At 42.3% G+C, this 17,368-nt stretch overlaps 1 protein-coding gene across 1 annotated transcript in view; it reads right to left on the reverse strand.

Annotated features, from left to right (window-relative positions):
- OC90 (otoconin 90) overlaps positions 1-17,368 on the reverse strand; it is a gene marked incomplete at its 3' end in the record, with an annotated part of 35,154 nt that overhangs the window by 9,254 nt on the left and 8,532 nt on the right. The window contains exons 3-5 of the mRNA XM_039350471.1: positions 16,702-16,876; positions 13,288-13,400; positions 10,519-10,647 (exon numbers count right to left, since the gene is read on the reverse strand). Of these exons, the coding sequence (XP_039206405.1) occupies positions 10,519-10,647; positions 13,288-13,400; positions 16,702-16,876 (417 nt within the window). The remainder of the gene's footprint in view (positions 1-10,518; positions 10,648-13,287; positions 13,401-16,701; positions 16,877-17,368) is intronic.

A 17,368-nucleotide genomic window follows, 5' to 3' on the forward strand; every position in this document is an offset into this window, starting at 1 on the left:
TCTATTGGCTTTCAAAAGCCAATAGGAATTGTCCAGGCTGTCTCTGCCCTCTGAGCCCGCCAAAAGCCCCATTCTGCAAACGGTGCTGTACCAGTTGAGTAGTCCTCGACTTACAACCGGTTGAGTAGTCCTTGACTTACGACCGGTTGGGGGTCGCGACATTAAAAAGGTTGAGAACCACTGGATTAAGGGAAGCAAAAGTGCAGAAGAAAACTTCAAAAGACAGATAAGAACGTTGATGGTGTCCCCAGAATATCAGACAAGTTGTAAGACTGACAAGAGATATAACATTCAGGGGTGGAAAGATAAACCCAGATGTTATCTTTAAATGTGTGGTGTGAGAAAAAAAAAAGATAAAGGGGTCCCTGCAGCTTTTACTCTGCTAGTCATGGCCAACTATAGGACATTGCTCGCCTCCATTTCGAGGCCATTGAGCCAGCATTGTCCGAAGACATTTCCATGGTCTTGTGGCCAGCATGATGTCAAAGTGCTATTAGCTTTCCAGGTAAGTGGTACCTATTTATCTACTTGCCTTTGCATGCTTTCGAACTTCTAGGTTGGCAGGAGTTGAGGCAAGGACAGGAGCTTACCCGATCACGTTGCACTTGGGTCTCGAACCTTAATCTTAATCGCTGAGCACCGTGCCAAAATATAAGGTGTAGCCATCTTTTAAAAAATCCATCTCTTAATTGTCTTGTGCCTCACATCTGAGCATAATTCAAAAGCCAAGTAGGACAATTTGGGTGTTCAGAAAGATGGGTGCTTCCTGAAATGGCCTGTGGTTCACCCCATGTTGAAGTCTGTTGAAATATATTTTCTACATGTTTCCCTATTGAAATATGAAGATCTATACAGTACCCGCCCCTCTGAAGGTTTCAAGGAGTCCACTGCTTTCAGCATCTGAAGAAACAAAGAAAAACAGATAGATGTGCAGGAATTCTTCCTAGCAAACAAGCCTCGTATCATCAAATAATTTATAATAAAATCTGTTCTTTTGAAGGAATCCATGCGAGGAGTGAAATTTATCTAAAGGTGAAATTTCTTAGAGCAGTATTTCTCAACCACTTCTTTATCATGGACCCCCGTTAAATACCTTTTGTGGCCATGGACCACCAATACTTAACTCAAGAAGAAGAAGAAGAAGAAGAAGAAGAAGAAGAAGAAGAAGAAGAAGAAGAAGAAGAAGAAGAAGAAGAAGAAGAAGAAGAAGAAGAAGAAGAAGAAGAAGAAGAAGAAGAAGAAGAAGAAGAAGAAGATCAACAACAACATGATGATGATGATGGAAGGGACCTTGAAGGTCATCTAGTCCAACCCCCTGCTCAGGCAGGAAACCCTATACCATTTTAGACAAATGGCTGTCCAGTCTCTTCCTAAAAACTTCCAGTGTTGGAGCATTCACGGCTTCTGGAGAAACATCCTTCCACTGATTAATTGTTCTCACTGTCAGGAAATTCCTCCTTAGTTCTAGGTTGCTTCTCTCCTTGGTTAGTTTCCATTGCTTATTGTCCTGCCTTCAGGTGCTTTGGAGAATAGCTTGACTCCCTCTTCTTTGTGGTCATGACTGAGATATCAGAACACTGCTATCATTTACTGTAAATCATAACATTTCTTCAAGACTTTGTAGACCTCCTGTGATGACATTTAGGAGACCCCAGGGGTCTGTAGATCACAAGTTGAGAAACACTGTCTTAGAGAATTTTGTTACAGAGCAGAGGGTGAAATATTGGCACTCTGGTGTACTTCTAACATAGTCCAAAGACCATCAGAGGCCTATCGGAATTCAAGTGATGAAAATTTTGCTTCGGTATGAATCTCTATCAAGGATCATATGAAGAACGGTTGCTGGAATTGGATATGTCTACTTTAATGAAGAAAAGGATGAGGGGTGACATGATAGCAGTGTTCCAGTATCTCAAGGGTTGCCACAAAGAAGAGGGAGTCAAGCTATTCTCCAAAGCGCCAGAAGGCAGGACAAGAAGCAACGGATGGAAACTAACCAAAGAGAGAAGCAACCAAGAACTAAGAAGAAATTTCCTGACAGTGAGAACAATTAATCAGTGGTACAACTTACCTCCAGAAGCCATGAATGCTCCAACCTTGGACACTCACTTGTCTGAGATGGTATAGATTCTCCTGCTTGAGCAGGGAGCTGGATTAGAAGACCTGCTTAGGCACGAAACCCTATACCATTACAGACAAATGGTTGTTCAATCTCTTCATAAAAACTTCCAGTGTTGGAGCATTTACGGCTCCTGGAGGTAAGTTGTTCCTCTGATTAATTGTCCTACTAATTGTTCTACTAATTGTCCTACTTTTCATTAAACTAGACATACCCAGTTCCTGCAACCATTCCTCGTATGTTTTAGCCTTCAGTCCCTTAATCATCTTTGTTGCTCTTCTCTGTACTCTTTCTAGAATCTGATGTAGAATTCTTCATGCTGTCTGGAGCATTCTGACAACTGAACTCCACAAGTCTTAAAGTTGCCAAGTTTGGGAACTCCTGATATAGAAGATACTATTAGGCCTGCAAAAGCTAAAGTCATTGAGATGTCTTGGTCTAATGAGCGAGAGATTGAGTGTGGAAAAATCTACATTCAAATCCTACTTGGCCATCTGCATCTCACTGTGCTAATGCAAAGAAGAAAAGGTTAATCAAAGGATTCATTATCCATCATGGATATTTCGGAAATCTAAGAATTTCAAGGAGACCACAGTTGCATCAGTCCAGAAGAATGTATTAACTTACATCTTTCAGGGTTGTTTGGAGATAAGTCACTGGGCTCTTGGGGAACATCTGTCAAAGAAAAAAATTAAAACTAGTTTCTGTGACAAATTCTGCTTTCTAACCTACTCCAAGAATCAACACGTGATTTTTTTAAAATAAAGAATTGTCTTGCTTTAAGTATACAGGAAAAAAAACACTTTCCCCCCCCTAAATTACAGTTTAGGATGACGTGAATAATAGATATGAGGGATTTGTTGAGTAGGGGGTCAAAAAAACAAATATGGCAATTATAATCAATATTTATGAAAGAGAATATTTGTAGCTCAGGGTTGAAATGAGGGGTCCTCAGTAAACAGCCCAACCAAAGAATCCCTAAGACACACCCACCCACCCACACAGGCAAGATACCAGAATATAAAATGACAACAAACAGCACTCCTTACTAGCACTGATTATGTTACCTAATTTGGGTAATGAAACATCTGCAAGAAAACAAGCAAGCTCAGAGAGCACCAAGGAACCCTCATAATCTATATTTATTTATTAGATGTTCATTCTGCCTTTATTATTACACAGGTAACTCAAGGCAGTAAACATACTTAAAACTCCTTTCTCCTTCTGTTTTTCCCACAACAAAAACCTTGTGAGGTAGGCTGGACTGAGAAAGAGTGACTGGTCCAGAGTCACCTAGTCAGCTTTTCATGCCTAAGGCGGGATTAGAACTCACCGTCTCCTGGTGATTGGCCCAAAGTCATCCGGCTGGCTTTCATGCCTGAGGTGGGACTAGAACTCACAGTCTCCAGGTGATTGGCCCAAAGTCACCCAGCCAGCTTTCAGGCCTAAGGCGGGACTAGAACTCACAGTCTCCAGGTGATTGGCCTAAAGCAGTGTTTCCCAAACTTGACAATTTTAAGGCATGTGGACTTCAACTCCCAGAATTCCACAGCCAGCGTTGCTGACTGTGGAATTCTGGGAGTTGAAGTCCTCATGCCTTAAAATTGTCAAGTTTGGGAAACACTGGCCTAAAGTCACCCAGCTGGCTTTCCATGCCTAAGGCAGTACTAGAACTCACAGTCTCCCGCTTTCTAGGCTAGTATCTTAATCACTACATCAAAATAGCAATGGATGCCCCTGAATTATCATAATAATCTTTGTTTTGTATTGAAAGTCTTTCTTTAAGTAAAGTTCCATATTTTCATGCAATGCAATTGTCTGAACTTTTACAACTGTCAAAAGATATACCTCCACCTCCTCCTTCTCTTCCTCTTTGAAAATTGGCATTTCCGCTGCTTTCCAGTCCTGCAGTCACTATTCAGAATAAAAGACTGTCAATACAGGAATGTAGACTTGATCACAAAACAACCCGCAATTCTGCTTATCACCAATAACCCTTGCAATCAATTGGCATTGTTAAACAAGCTATAAATAGATTAAATAATTAATCATTGCAATACTGATCCACTTACACTCAGCTCTGGGAACCATGACAGCTGGGCCAGTGGTGGGTTGGGGAATAACTAGAAGACAGATAATAAAACAGGATATCCTCGTGAGATTCCGCAAGCTGAACGCACTTTATTCTTAACGACATTTTAATGAAAATGTCAGTCCTGACAATTACCGCTTGTGCCCAGATAGAAGCATCTGACTTTCCAGTATAAATCAGATTAGTCACCTACAGAAACATTTCAAAACTTTGACCTCCATACTCTCTCTGTCTGAATGCTCACCAAGGATAATCCCATTTTTTTTTAAAAAAAAAAATTGTTCTCCTAGCAACAAGCTATTTTTGCTTTCATGCTAGATGGAAAGCTGTGTGCTGTCTGAAATTTTGCTGCATCTTTCTGCTCAACTCACTCCATCATTGTCTAGCATGGTATCAGAAGCTCCAAAGGAACTGAATAAAATTGTCTGAGGGAATAAATGATCTGATTGTTCTGAAACTTCATGTGATTTGAAATATTTTTGTTTATAACCTTTTGCTGCCGTGACTGCAAACAAATGCTGGCTGTACTTGGTGGTCAATCCCTTTCATGCATAAGGTGGGACTAGAATTCACAGTTTCCTGGGGATTGGTCCAAAGTCACCCAGCTGGCTTTCATGCTTAAGGCAGGACTAGAATTCACAGTCTCCCAGTGATTGGTCCAAAGTCACCCAGTTGGCCTTCATGCCTAAGGTGGGACTAGAACTCACAGTCTTGCGGTGATTGACCCGAAGTCACCCAGCTGGCTTTCATGCTTAAGGCGGGACTAGAATTCACAGTCTCCCAATGATGGTCCAAAGTCACCCAGTTGGGCTTCATGCCTAAGGTAGGACTAGAACTCACAGTCTCCTGGTTTCTAAGCCAGCACCTTCACCACTACCCTAAACTGGCTCACAATATGTCCCCCTGTGGATTCATGTCACCTTGTGATCCAAGAATTTTTCACATGTATTATGAATAACCCATATGCAGTAATCCCCAAGCTATACCCCAGTATGCATTGGACTTCTCTGCACATTTACCGTAAATGCCGGCGTACAAGGCAACCCGGCGACCCCTGTCTTTATAGCCGGGCCTCATTCCTAGAACGTCGTCTTATACGCCGGAAACTACCAGTATTTCCGGCGTATAAGACGACTCGGCGTATAAGACGACCCCCGTCTTTGGCGCCGATTTCAGCGCTCGCGGAAGTCGCCTTATACGCCGGCATTTACGGTATTTGTTTCTGTAAAATATTCAAAGGAGTTGCCAATCAGGTTTGAAAAAAAAAGCAACAAAACAACTTTAAAGTGATTCATGTAAATTGTTGCCCTTAAGTTGAGTAGGGAATGATAAAGGTATATAATATATTAAAATCTATCTACCACTAATGCAGAAAAGGTGCATAGTTCCTTATTTCTTGGAAAATAAAGAACTGTGTATTGGTCCCCGTTAGGTTTCATTCTGTTCTTTTTGATCAATTTGGAGTCAAAATGTTAACCTGCTGGGATCACATGTCCATTTAAAATAGAATTTTACATCTGTTCATAAGGTCTTGGCTATCTCAGCCAGCTTGGCAGCCATTTCTAAACCCGATCGACATTTATTCCACTTGTTCATCCTGAATTTTAATTTTAGGAGCTTCATTGCTTCTACAAAAGCGGGATTCCGCCAAGTCTTTTGAAAAAGGAACGATATAAAAATCTACGTGCATTTCCTTAATTGATAGTATTGTAGACTTCTTTTAGTTCCCTTGCTGAACGATCTCTTAATTTGGGAGAAAACATCTATTCTCACAAGAGAAATGTGAAACAAGGGGAGGAGAAGAACAGGCACCAACCATCTGCCAGAGTCCTGTCAGTTAACTGAGTCTCTTTGGTCCTCAGGTATTGAAGCTCTGCAGAAAAAATTAAAAGAATGATATTCTTTAAGTTTGGGGTTTTGTTTGCTTTGTCTGCAGCCTGGAAATCAATACTGCCCTGCTGAAACAGACTTGGTAAACCACTAAATTACAGAGACACATGATTCTTTAAAAAAAAAAAAAACAGGCCTTCAAAATTTTTAACCATATCAACCCTTCTCTAAGCATTGAAGGATCTGTGTACTGTGTACTGACAAGTAAGCTATTTTTCAGGAAAGTTATCGATGTAATTTCTGCCCTGGAAAAAAAAATCCAGTTTTCTCTTAAATGAAATCAAAGCTTTATGGGTTTAGAAAAGGTAGGATGGTGCTTGTTGAAAGATGTTTAGTTGCAGAGAAACTTGCAAGGAAACTACTAGAGATTTTCAAGAAGAAATTGGACATTGATTTGTCTGGAATAATAAATTACATATGTAATTTGATCCCAGAATCTCTGTTGCTAAGCAAGGAGGTTTTTAAGTGAATTGCACCCAATTTTACAACGTTTTTGCCACCATTATTAAATGAATCATTGCAGTTGTTAAGTGGATTATGCAGTCGTGAAGTGAATCTGCCTTTCCCTATTTGCTTGTCCCCTGGCTTTACTTGTTGGGACACAGTAGGAAAGGTTACAAATGGCGTTCACATGACCCTGGGATGCTGCAACGGTCATAAATACATGCTGGTTGCCCAAATTTTGACCACATGACTTTGGGGATGCTAGGACACTAACTGAGGCCTTTGAACTATGGTGCTGGAGAAGACCCCTGTGAGTCCCCTGGACTGCAAGGCGATCAAACCGGTCAGTCCTAGAGGAGATCGATCCTGACTGCTCTTTAGAAGGCCAGATCCTGAAGTTGAAACTCAAATACTTTGGCCACCTAATGAGAAGGAGAAGAGCCTAATGCTGGGAAAGATGGAGGGTAATAGAAGAAGGGGACGACAGAGAAGGAGATGGCTGGATGGAGTCACTGAAGCAGTAGGCATGAGCTTAAATGGACTCTAGAAGATGGTAGAGGACAGGAAGGCCTGGAGGAATGTTGTCCATGGGGTCGCGATGGGTCGGACACAACTTCACAACTAACAACAACAAGGACACTAATAAAGGAGGATATTTGTAGCTCAGGGTGGAAATGAGGGGTCCTTGGGGCTCTCTGAACTTGATTGTTTCTTGCAGATGTTTCATTATCCTAAGAAAGTAACATCATCAGTGCCTCCTAGTAAGGAGTGATGTTTGCTGTCAGTTTATATTCTGATGGCTTGCCCTGTCAGTGTTGGTGGGGCTGGTCTTAGAGATTCTTTGGTTGGGCTGTTTGCTATTGGCTTCTTTGGCAGTTTCTTGATTAGAACAGTGTCTATTTGATTGTTGATCTGAGTTAATCCATGCTGATCTGGGTGCTGATTGCTGGTGGAGAGGTGCTTGAGTCTTTGTGTTCCTTTTTGGACTGGGGGATAGTCTCATGCTAAGATAGTCCTATAAGTGTGAGCACTGGTGATAAGTCACTTTTTTCAGTGCCATTGTAACTTCAAACAGTCCCTAAACAAGTGGTTGCAAGTCGCGGACTGCATGTAAAGACAAATCTGTTCCTAGGCTGCCAATGCAACCCGCTTTTCAGTCCATTGAGTGAAGGGGGAGCATATATTTATCTGCCCAATGCTACAATATCAGCCCAATTACAATATCATAATTGTAATGGATTTTGCCTGCTCCCCCTGATCCAGCACAATAGGTAGGTTCCAGGTGCCATCCATCACCCAATGCCACCCTGTTGGGATCCAAGAAAAACACATTTTCCATCATAGCATCCATCTACTCTTTTGAAAGAGACTGAAGGCCAATCTCTTCCCATTAGGCATTAGGTCTGTTAAGAGAGGTTTTATAGAGTGATGGTCCACAGCTGCCAATTGCTTTGTTTTTGTGGATTTTATCGGACTTTAAATCTATCCGAAGTTGCTCAGTGTCATTTTTGAATCAGGTGGCCCCTATAAATAGGAGGAGTAACCAAATAACTTTCTTTTTTAAAAAAATAAATATTTTGTAGGTGTGCAGCATACCTGAAGCAGGAACTGTGGTGTGAATTTTCACACTAGATGTTTCTGAAAAGAAAGGGAACAGGTGGCCAGTCATATAAATGTATCATATGATTGTGCATATATAGCATAATTGTATCCCAGGAAGTTATTGCATATATAGAGAGCATATGTAGTATATTCTGATTACAACATATATCATATTACTTTCTGACATGCTCTATTTCCTGATCCATGACTTTAAAAGTCTAGCAGATAATCCCCTCTTCTGGACTCCTAAGGACTGGCAACTTGCAATGAAAAAAAAGCAGCTGAAACTTTTAGCTTAGCATTTAACTTTCCCAGATCTTTTGCTTGGGTAAGTAACTTTTAGAGTAAATAACTTTTAGGGTAAGTTGGTAAGAAAATTTTGGTGCCAATTCAAAAGTCCACCATATCCATCTCTATTTCTTAAAAGGTCTTGAATAGCCAATTCTATAAGGGATTCAGGGTCAGAAAAGCCAATCTGAAGCCATCATGATGCCAGCAAAGTGTTTCCATATAGAAAGGGACTTTTCCTTCTTCTCTTGTTCCCAGATGACCTCGATGGTCAGAAATTAATCCAATTGTTTGACTATTTGCCAGTTGTCCACTGTCTCCATTTTTGATTGCCCTAATGCTCATGTTCTTAAAACTCTAGAAATAGCCAAATGATAACACATTTGTGGGGAGAAGACTTCTGCTGATACTGATCCTAAAATTAATCTATCAATCCATCAAACTATCAATCTATCAGTCTATCAATCCATCAGTCCATCAATCCATCAACCTATTTATTAAGAAAATTTACATGGCTGCCCAACTCATTAATGGTCACTTACAAAAATATATGTTGTCCTCGACTTACAACTGAGCCCAAAACGTCTATTGCTAAGCCAGACATTTGTTAAGTGAATTCCCCCCCCCCATTTCACAACTTTTCTTGCCACCGTTGTTAAGTGAATCACCGCCATTGTTCAGTTAGTAACACGGTTGTTAAGTAAATCTGGCTTCCCCATTGACTTTGCTTGTCAGAAAGTCACAAAATGTGATCACATGACTTCAGGACACGGCAACCATTGTAAATATCAGTCAGTCGCCAAGGACCCGAATTTGTGAAAAATGGTCATACATCCCTTTTCAAGTGGTCATTAAGTGAACTGTTGTAAGTTGAGGACAACCTGTAAAACCCTAACATAAAAGCCAATAAATCCCCATCTCCCTGGTCAGAATAATCAGACCAAGCATGTGATGGGCTCTATATCACTCTGGGGCAGTGGTGGGATTCAGCCAGTTTGCACCAGTTCAGTAGAACCGGTAGCTAATTTTTTGTTGCCCAGGCCCAGAATGGACTTCCGGAAGTGGCATCCACACAGAGAACCGGTTGTTCACATATTTGAATCCCACCACTGAAAGAAGGCATAAGAGAGATAGCAAAAGAAGGGAGGGAGGGAGGGAGGGAGGGAGGGAGGGAGGAAGGAAGGAAGGAAGGAAGGAAGGAAGGAAGGAAGGAAGGAAGGAAGGAAGGAAGGAAGGAAGGAAGGAAGGAAGGAAGGAAGGAAGGAAGGAAAAGAGGAACGGAGGCAGTGGTGAGATTCAGCCAGTTCACACCACTTCAGCAGAACCGGTAGTTAATTTTTTGTTGCCCAGGCCCAGAATGGACTTCCAGAAGCAGCATCCACACAGAGAACCAGTTGTTCACATATTTGAATTCCACCACTGTCTGAATCCCACCACTGCTCTGGGATCCCCAGGTCCATTGGCAAAACCATGTCTTCAGGGCCTTTTGAAACAGTGTCAAAGTGGGAATCAATCTTATTTCTGCAGGGTGATGTTCCACGTAATAAATAAATAAAACAAATACATTATTTACACCAGAAGTTACCAACGTTAGCTATTTAAGGAATTGTCCATCAAGAGAGCAAAGAGAATTGTCATGATGCCACTGAAGGAAGAATTAGTATTCTTTGTGGTATGGAGGCCTATGCTGGGCATTAATCAGCCCATTTTTTTCACTACTTCAGAAACCAAAATTTATTGTAACCAAGCACCATTTACTATATAAACTCTCCAGAAAAGAGTGTCAAAATCTCCCCTTAGGTAAGGATTTCGTAACCTTGGCAAGTTTAAGACGTGTGGAGTTCAACTCCCAGAAGTCCATGGGTGGCTGGTGAATTCTGGGAGTTGAAGTCCACACGTCTTAAACTTGCCCAGATTGACAAACCCTGCCTTGGCAAACTCTTTCATGAGGTAAAATCAGGCGACATTAGTTTGTTTCAACCCATGGCACCTTCAGAAGAATAAGGTGAATTTACTGAGCAAGGAAATGAAGGCTCTGAATGGGAACGAAGAACTGAGAGATTTTTTTCCCCCATTTTCTCACCTGTCACCAAAGAGGAGCAGAGGGAAGCATCAAAATTATTCAAGGAAGAATTAATGGGCGAACGCAAGAAACATTCAATCGCTTCTTTGTCACAGTTGCAGAGCAAATGCTCACAAAAATCCTCAGATCCTAAGGGAGGGAAAAGAAAAACCAGCATGTAAAAAAAGAAAAAGACCCACAAAGTTGGATTGAGATATTTTTTGCTATAATCTGCTGACTCTCTGTAAGGTTTTGACCCAGAGAAATACATTTCATATCCTGGGCCCAGACATAGTTCATCACCACAGAAGGAAAGCAGGATTGAGTTCATTTCACAGCAAGAAGTCATTTGAACACAATAGAAAATTCATATTTTTGGAAAATGCTTTTTTTTCCCCCAAGACTTGAGTTGTTGGGAAGAATGTTCAGCAGCTCTATGAAAATACAATTTGCCACGTGGGTTAAATGACTAGGATAAGCATAACAGAATAACAGAGTCGGTAGGGACCTTGGAGGTCTTCTAGTCCAACCCTCTGCTCAGGCAGGAGATCCTATACCATTCCAGACAAATGGTTGTCCAATCTCTCCTTAAAAACCTACCGTGATGGAGCACCCACAGCTTCTAAAGCAGCGGTTCTCAACCTGTGGGTCGGGACCCCATTTGGGGTCGAACGACCATTTCACGGGGGTCGCCAAACAACACAGTCTGCCATTTTTTCCCCCTTTTCCTTAGCTGTGCTACTCCCTTTTATTCTATTGGCTTTTGAAAGCCAATAGAATAGACTCTCTTGAATAGAGTCTAATTCTATTGGCTTTCAAAAGCCAATAGGAATTGTCCAGGCTGTCTCTGCCCTGCTGAGCCCGCCAAAAGTCCCATTCTGCAAACGGTGCTGCACCAGTTGAGTAGTCCTCGACTTACGACCGGTTGAGTAGTCCTCGATTTACGACCGGTTGGGGGTCGTGGCATTAAAAAGGTTGAGAACCACTGCCGTATACCATTCCAGACAAATGGTTGTCCAATCTCTCCTTAAAAACCTACCGTGATGGAGCACCCACAGCTTCTAAAGCAAGCTGTTCCACTGTTTGATTGTTCTAACTGTCATGAAATTTCTCCTTAGTTCTACGTCGGTCTTCTTATTTCTAGGTTTGAATAAGCAACACTGTTTTGCAATAAAGTCAGAATCTGAGTAGAACATGGGGAATGTCAACGGTGAGAGGAAGAGAGACAATATGAGATGCTAAATATTGTATCCTGATTTTTATTTCACATGTGAAAGCTTGTAAAGTTAGGGATGGCCAAAACACCGTCATCTTTTCACAATGCATGGCTTTTGAACCAAACTCTTGACTTTAATTTTAAGAAATGGGATTTCCAATTTCTAAAGATTCCAAATGTTTTGTATCTGGGCAACATGATAAGGCTGAGATTGTGTCAAAGAAATACAGGACATGCAGAGGATGATACGTTGTGAGCATGCAACTGGGTTTTCTGCATTAACTCCTTCACTGGATTTTCTGCATGAGTTACTATACAGTATGTCTTCCCTGAAATAAATAAAAAAGACTTCTGAAGTCCTTCTTCATAGAAAAGTTGTCCACAGGGTATAGTCAAAACAAGTCAGAAGGCTAACCACAAGAGTGTGACTGAAGCGCTCAACACACATCAAAAACAGGCATGGCTTCGGTCACACCATCATGGGAGCCATCTTGATCCCTCTCCTTCAGAACAATAAGTATTTGAATTACAATCAAGTGTATCCTCAACAAGGCGTCAAAAAAACTCAAGAGGGCTGCCTCAACTGCACAATCTAACCTCAGCCCTTTTCAGTCTGCAGCCCAATGTACATTGAAAGGGGGTGGGGCTTCAGTTAGGCAGTGGCCATCTTGACTTCTTTGACACACACACACATGTAGATGCCCCTGATTGCCATATTCTTTTTGTGAAGCAATATTTTTGCTACAGGTAGTCCTGGATCTACGACGTTTGTTAAATGAATTGGGCCTAATTTTACAATCTTTTTCCCCCCATGGTTAAGAATAGAATAGAATAGAATAGAATAGAATAGAATAGAATAGAATAGAATAGAATAGAATTGGAAGGAACCATGGAGGTCTTCTAGTCCAGCCCCCTGCTCAAGCAGGAGAACCTATACCATCTCAGACAGGTGAATGTCCAGTCTCTTCTTAAAAACCTCCACTGATGGAGCGCCCACGATTTCTGAAGGCAAGCTGTTCCACTGGTTAATTATCCTCACTGTCGGGAAGTTTCTCCTTAATTCCAGGTTGCTTCTGTCTTTCATCAGTTTCCAACCATTGTTTCTAGTCCTTCCCTCTGATGCTCTGGTGAACAACCTGGCCCCCTCTGCCTTGTGGCAGCCCCTCAGACACTGGAACACTGCTATCAAGTCTCCCTTATTTCTTAAGTGAATCATTGTCAAGAATAAAACTTTGGCAGCATCCCACCGAAAGGGTTTTGCTTGTTTGCATGGTCCAGTTTGTGATATGCTATGGCCCGGTGCCGGTCTGTGCACTGGGGGTTTGGGACCCCTGTTCTAATCCAACCCCCTGCTCAAGCAGGAAACTCTATACCATTGCAGACAAGTGGTTGTCCAATCTCTTCTTAAAAGCCTCCAGTGATGGGGCATTCACAACTTAACCAGTGAAGGCACTGGTTAATTATTCTCACTTTTAGGAAATTTCTCCTAAGTTCTAGGTTGGTTTCTGTTTCACTAACACAAGAACATAGCAGAATAAAAATTGGATGCAGGACTCTTGCTACTTTAGCCTCACCACACGTGATGTTTTTGGTTAGACAACTGATGTTCATGATGACTTTAGCAGGATCCCAGGTGCATTCTTCTTCGGTTGCCTCTTCATAACATTTTCGATGTTGAAAACAGCAGCTGATTCCAGGAAAGAAGAAGAAATCAAAGGATAATTAGGAGAGACTGTTAGTGAACATATTGACAGCTTCAGGGCTCGGTCTCAGCTGACTAAATTGCTTTAAGCGGATTCACATTAAAGTTTTTCTGAACAACCAGAAAACTAAAAAGTGAGAAGACTTCTCAAGAGTTGGACTGGTCTGCTTTCAATCTTGCCGGCCTTCAAGAAAGCCATTAAAACTTTCCTGTTCCGGCAGGCCTGGGGTTGATGTCCCCAGGGGGGCCGGGACACGATTGGGACATGTTGTATGAATGCACTCATTTTTATTGTTATATTTATTGTTTTAATTTTGTATGCCGCCCTGAGTCCCTAGGGATTGGGCGGCATATACATTTTATTAATAAAATAAATTTTATTATTAATAAAATCTCACCATTGATCGCTTCAAGGATTAGCATTTGTTTTTCAAACTTAGCTTCTCCCTTGGAATACATAAGATATGAACTATATGTCGGCTTTCTTTGTTAAAACTGAGTCAAAATGGCGGCTGTGACCATGTTAACCAAGCTGTGCCCCTTTTGATGGGTGGCATGGTTGCCATCTTGACATTTTGGGATAACCCCTCCATCATGGATACCCCTGAGGTCAAGAGAGCTACAATACTGATGTGGGAAATTTTGGATAGGTAAAAGCCATTTTTCAATATCACAGAAGATGCTCAATTTATACAGAGCGATAACAACTCACTTCATTATGAATTTTTAAGAGATACAGATAATTACAGCCCCAGTTGGCATCAGAAATTCCACTGCTAAGCAAGGCAGTTGAGTGAATCACGCCTGACCTATGACCTTTTTGCCATGGCTATTAAGCAAATCACTGCCATTATTAAGTGACTCACATGGTTGTTAAGCAAATCTGGCTTCCCTCGTTGACTTTGCTAGTCGGAAGCCAGCTGGGAAGGTCACAAACTGAGACCTGAGGAGAATTGAAGAAGCTTCTTGAATGAGAAGTGAAATGTCTTCAAGAAGAAGAAAACTCAAGGAAGTCCAGTTGCCTTTTTTGAAAGCACCTTTGGGACATGGAAGCAGAAAAATATCAAAAAAGTTTAGCTCGCTGCTGCCATCTTAGGGCCATCTCAAGATTTGAACCTTAGATTTGTAGCATTCGGGCCTGAAACGGGTCTTCAAACTTGGCCCTTTTATGACTTGTGGACTTCAACTCCCAGAATTCCTCAGCCAGCATGCCTGGCTGAGGAATTCTGGGAGTTGAAGTCCACAAGTCATAAAAGGGCCAGGTTTGAAAACCCCTGGCCTAAAACAATGCCAAGTTGGGCATGGTTGCAATGTTCCTCTCAGATCCTGCCAGCCATGTCATAGGAGACATTTAAATAGGAACACAGGCTCCTTTTGTGATTCCAAGCAATTTCTAGACTGGAACCTCTGTCCACAAGAGAGCGAGGTGGGGTGATATCCCAAGGTGCTTTTTTTTAAATGCAATCGGACTTTCTTATTTTTGTCCTTTGAAAACCAAGGTCATTAGCTCTCAGAAAGTCGTTGAGGCTGTGTTGTAAACAGGAGATGGGCGGTGTGGTATCCCTCCCCCTCAGCTGAGAGAAAGGTGTTCAATTTTAACACAGATGGCCTCTTCACTGTTCTTTCAAATTCTTTTGAAGACAGCACATTCTGGACAGGGAGGACCACTGGTTTGAAAGAGGAGTCAAAAAGACCATCTATGTTAAAATTGAACCGCTCTCTCTCTTTCAACAGAGCAGGAGGGATATGACACCACCTATCTCCTGTTTACAACACAATCCTTTCAACAGTCTCAAAAAAGTCCCTTATCCACCTGCACTCTGATTTGGGTGACTCTGAGGGTACAGTTAAGGAATAGAATTAGAATAGAATAGAAGTGAAAGGGACCTTGGAGGTCTTCTAGTCCAGCCCCTTGCTCAAGCAGGACAACCTATACCAGTGATAGCGAGCCTTTTAGAGACCGAATGCCCAAAAATTGGCCCCCACCCCTGCTCCAGCTCCACCCCATCTGCCCACAGGGCCATTCACCACTTCCAGGGCCCACCACAGGTCGCCCAGGCAGCCCAGCAGTGACATGGCGGCCACGCTCTCTGTCCGTGCCCCACAGCATCAACTGTGCATGATGGGGCGTGAGGACAAAGTCTTGTCTACGTTTGCCTGGTTGCCATGTCTTTGGCTTTGTGGCTCTCCTCCAGGGGGGCTGCTAGTGAGGAGGGGGTCATGGGGGGAGGCAAGGCTGGGGCAATGGCACGTGTGCCACAGAGAGGGCTCCGAATGCTACCTCTGGCACACGTACCATAGGTTCACCACCACTGACCTATACCATTTCAGATAAGTGACTGTCCAGTCTCTTCTTAAAAACCTCCAGAGATGGAGCGCCCACGATTTCTGAAGACAAGCTGTTCCACTGGTTAATTGTCCTCACTGTTAGGAAGTTTCTCCTTAAGGAGCCTCAAAAACTCTTGGAGAGCTAATGACAGTAAGGTGACCAACTTTTTTACAATGAAAAGGAGGACACAAATAAATTGAAGAAAAAAAATTGTAAATAAAAAAAACATTTTATTCATTGCAACAATAATACAGACAACTTGCATGTGCAAAGTTTGCCAGCCAGGTGTTTTGGCGCGCTCAGCAACAATTCCTATTGGCTTTCGAAAGCCAATAGTGGGAGTAGCACAGCTCACGCAAAAGTTGAAAAAAAACCCATCAAAAAAAGTGCTGGAACGCCGTTCTGAGCGTTTTGTGAGGGGAAAAAAAAGCCCTGCAGATCAGTCTTCAAACATCGAAAAGGAGGACATGACGGAGGACACTTTTTGAGGGAGGACAGAACTTACAAAAGGAGGACTGTCCTCCCTAAAGGAGGACAGTTGGTCACCTTAATGATAGACCTTCAGTGCTAACAACCAGATGACTGCAAAGTCTATACATCCTTCCATTCCCAACCAGTTAGTTTAGGCATGTCAAACACATGACCCACGGGCCAGATGTGGGCCATGCAGGCCACACCTACCCCAGCCCCACAAAGGCAAAAAAAAGTCCCGATATGTCACGATACGGCCCATGATGTGATCGGGTTTGACTTCCATGGGTTAGTTAGAATTGAAGAGGCTTCTTGGATGAGAAGCAAAATATTTTCAAAGAAAACACCGAGAAAATCCAGTTACCTTTTGGAAAAAGCACCTTGTGTCCACCATGACCTGGATGATTGAGAATCTCTACAGAGATGATGCATGGGATGATACCTCTCTCTAAGAAGAATTCTACATCTCTAAAGTCCAACACTTACCCATCTACTTCATCCACAGGGAAGCCCTCCATCTCAAATCGGCAGGCACAGCCATAGTCTTCAAAGTCTTTGGGGCAAATGCCAGTCACACACTTCATTCTGCTCACCAAGTTGAGCAACGGAGGAAAGCTGGTGAATATGGACTGAAGCCAAGTGAAGTGAGAGCCCAGACAGTCTGCAAAGATGGGAAGAAGCTAAAGATAAATCCGACATCAAAGCAAAGTTAAGGTTCGGCTCACCCTTCACTGAAAAACAAAAATACCTTGGGACTATCTATGGAGGGCAACTCTTCCCACTCTTTTTGATTTCCAAGCAACCAAAGTCTTGCAAAGCAAGGAGGACTTGGAAGGTGAAAGTAGGCAATGCAACTTAGGCAAACCTTAGGCCTGATTGTGAATATCTTTGGACAACATAATGCCTAGCTAGAAAGACCCTGCTTAGTCACCCATGCCCTAGTCACCACCTATCTTGACTACTGCAATACACTCTACATGGGGCTGCCCTTGAAAAGTATCCAAAAGCTGCCTCCAGTATCCAAAAGCTGCCTCGAGAAGCGGCAAGTGCTCCAACACTGGAAATTTTTAAGAAGAGACTGGACAGTCATTTTTCCAAAATGGTATAGGGTTTCCTGCCTGAGCAGGGGGTTGGACTGGATGACCTCCAAGGT

This window comes from Crotalus tigris, unplaced genomic scaffold (genome assembly GCF_016545835.1).
Source record: "Crotalus tigris isolate CLP2741 ecotype Arizona unplaced genomic scaffold, ASM1654583v1 scf7180000018335.1346539, whole genome shotgun sequence".
In the NCBI taxonomy this organism is placed as follows: domain Eukaryota; kingdom Metazoa; phylum Chordata; class Lepidosauria; order Squamata; family Viperidae; genus Crotalus; species Crotalus tigris.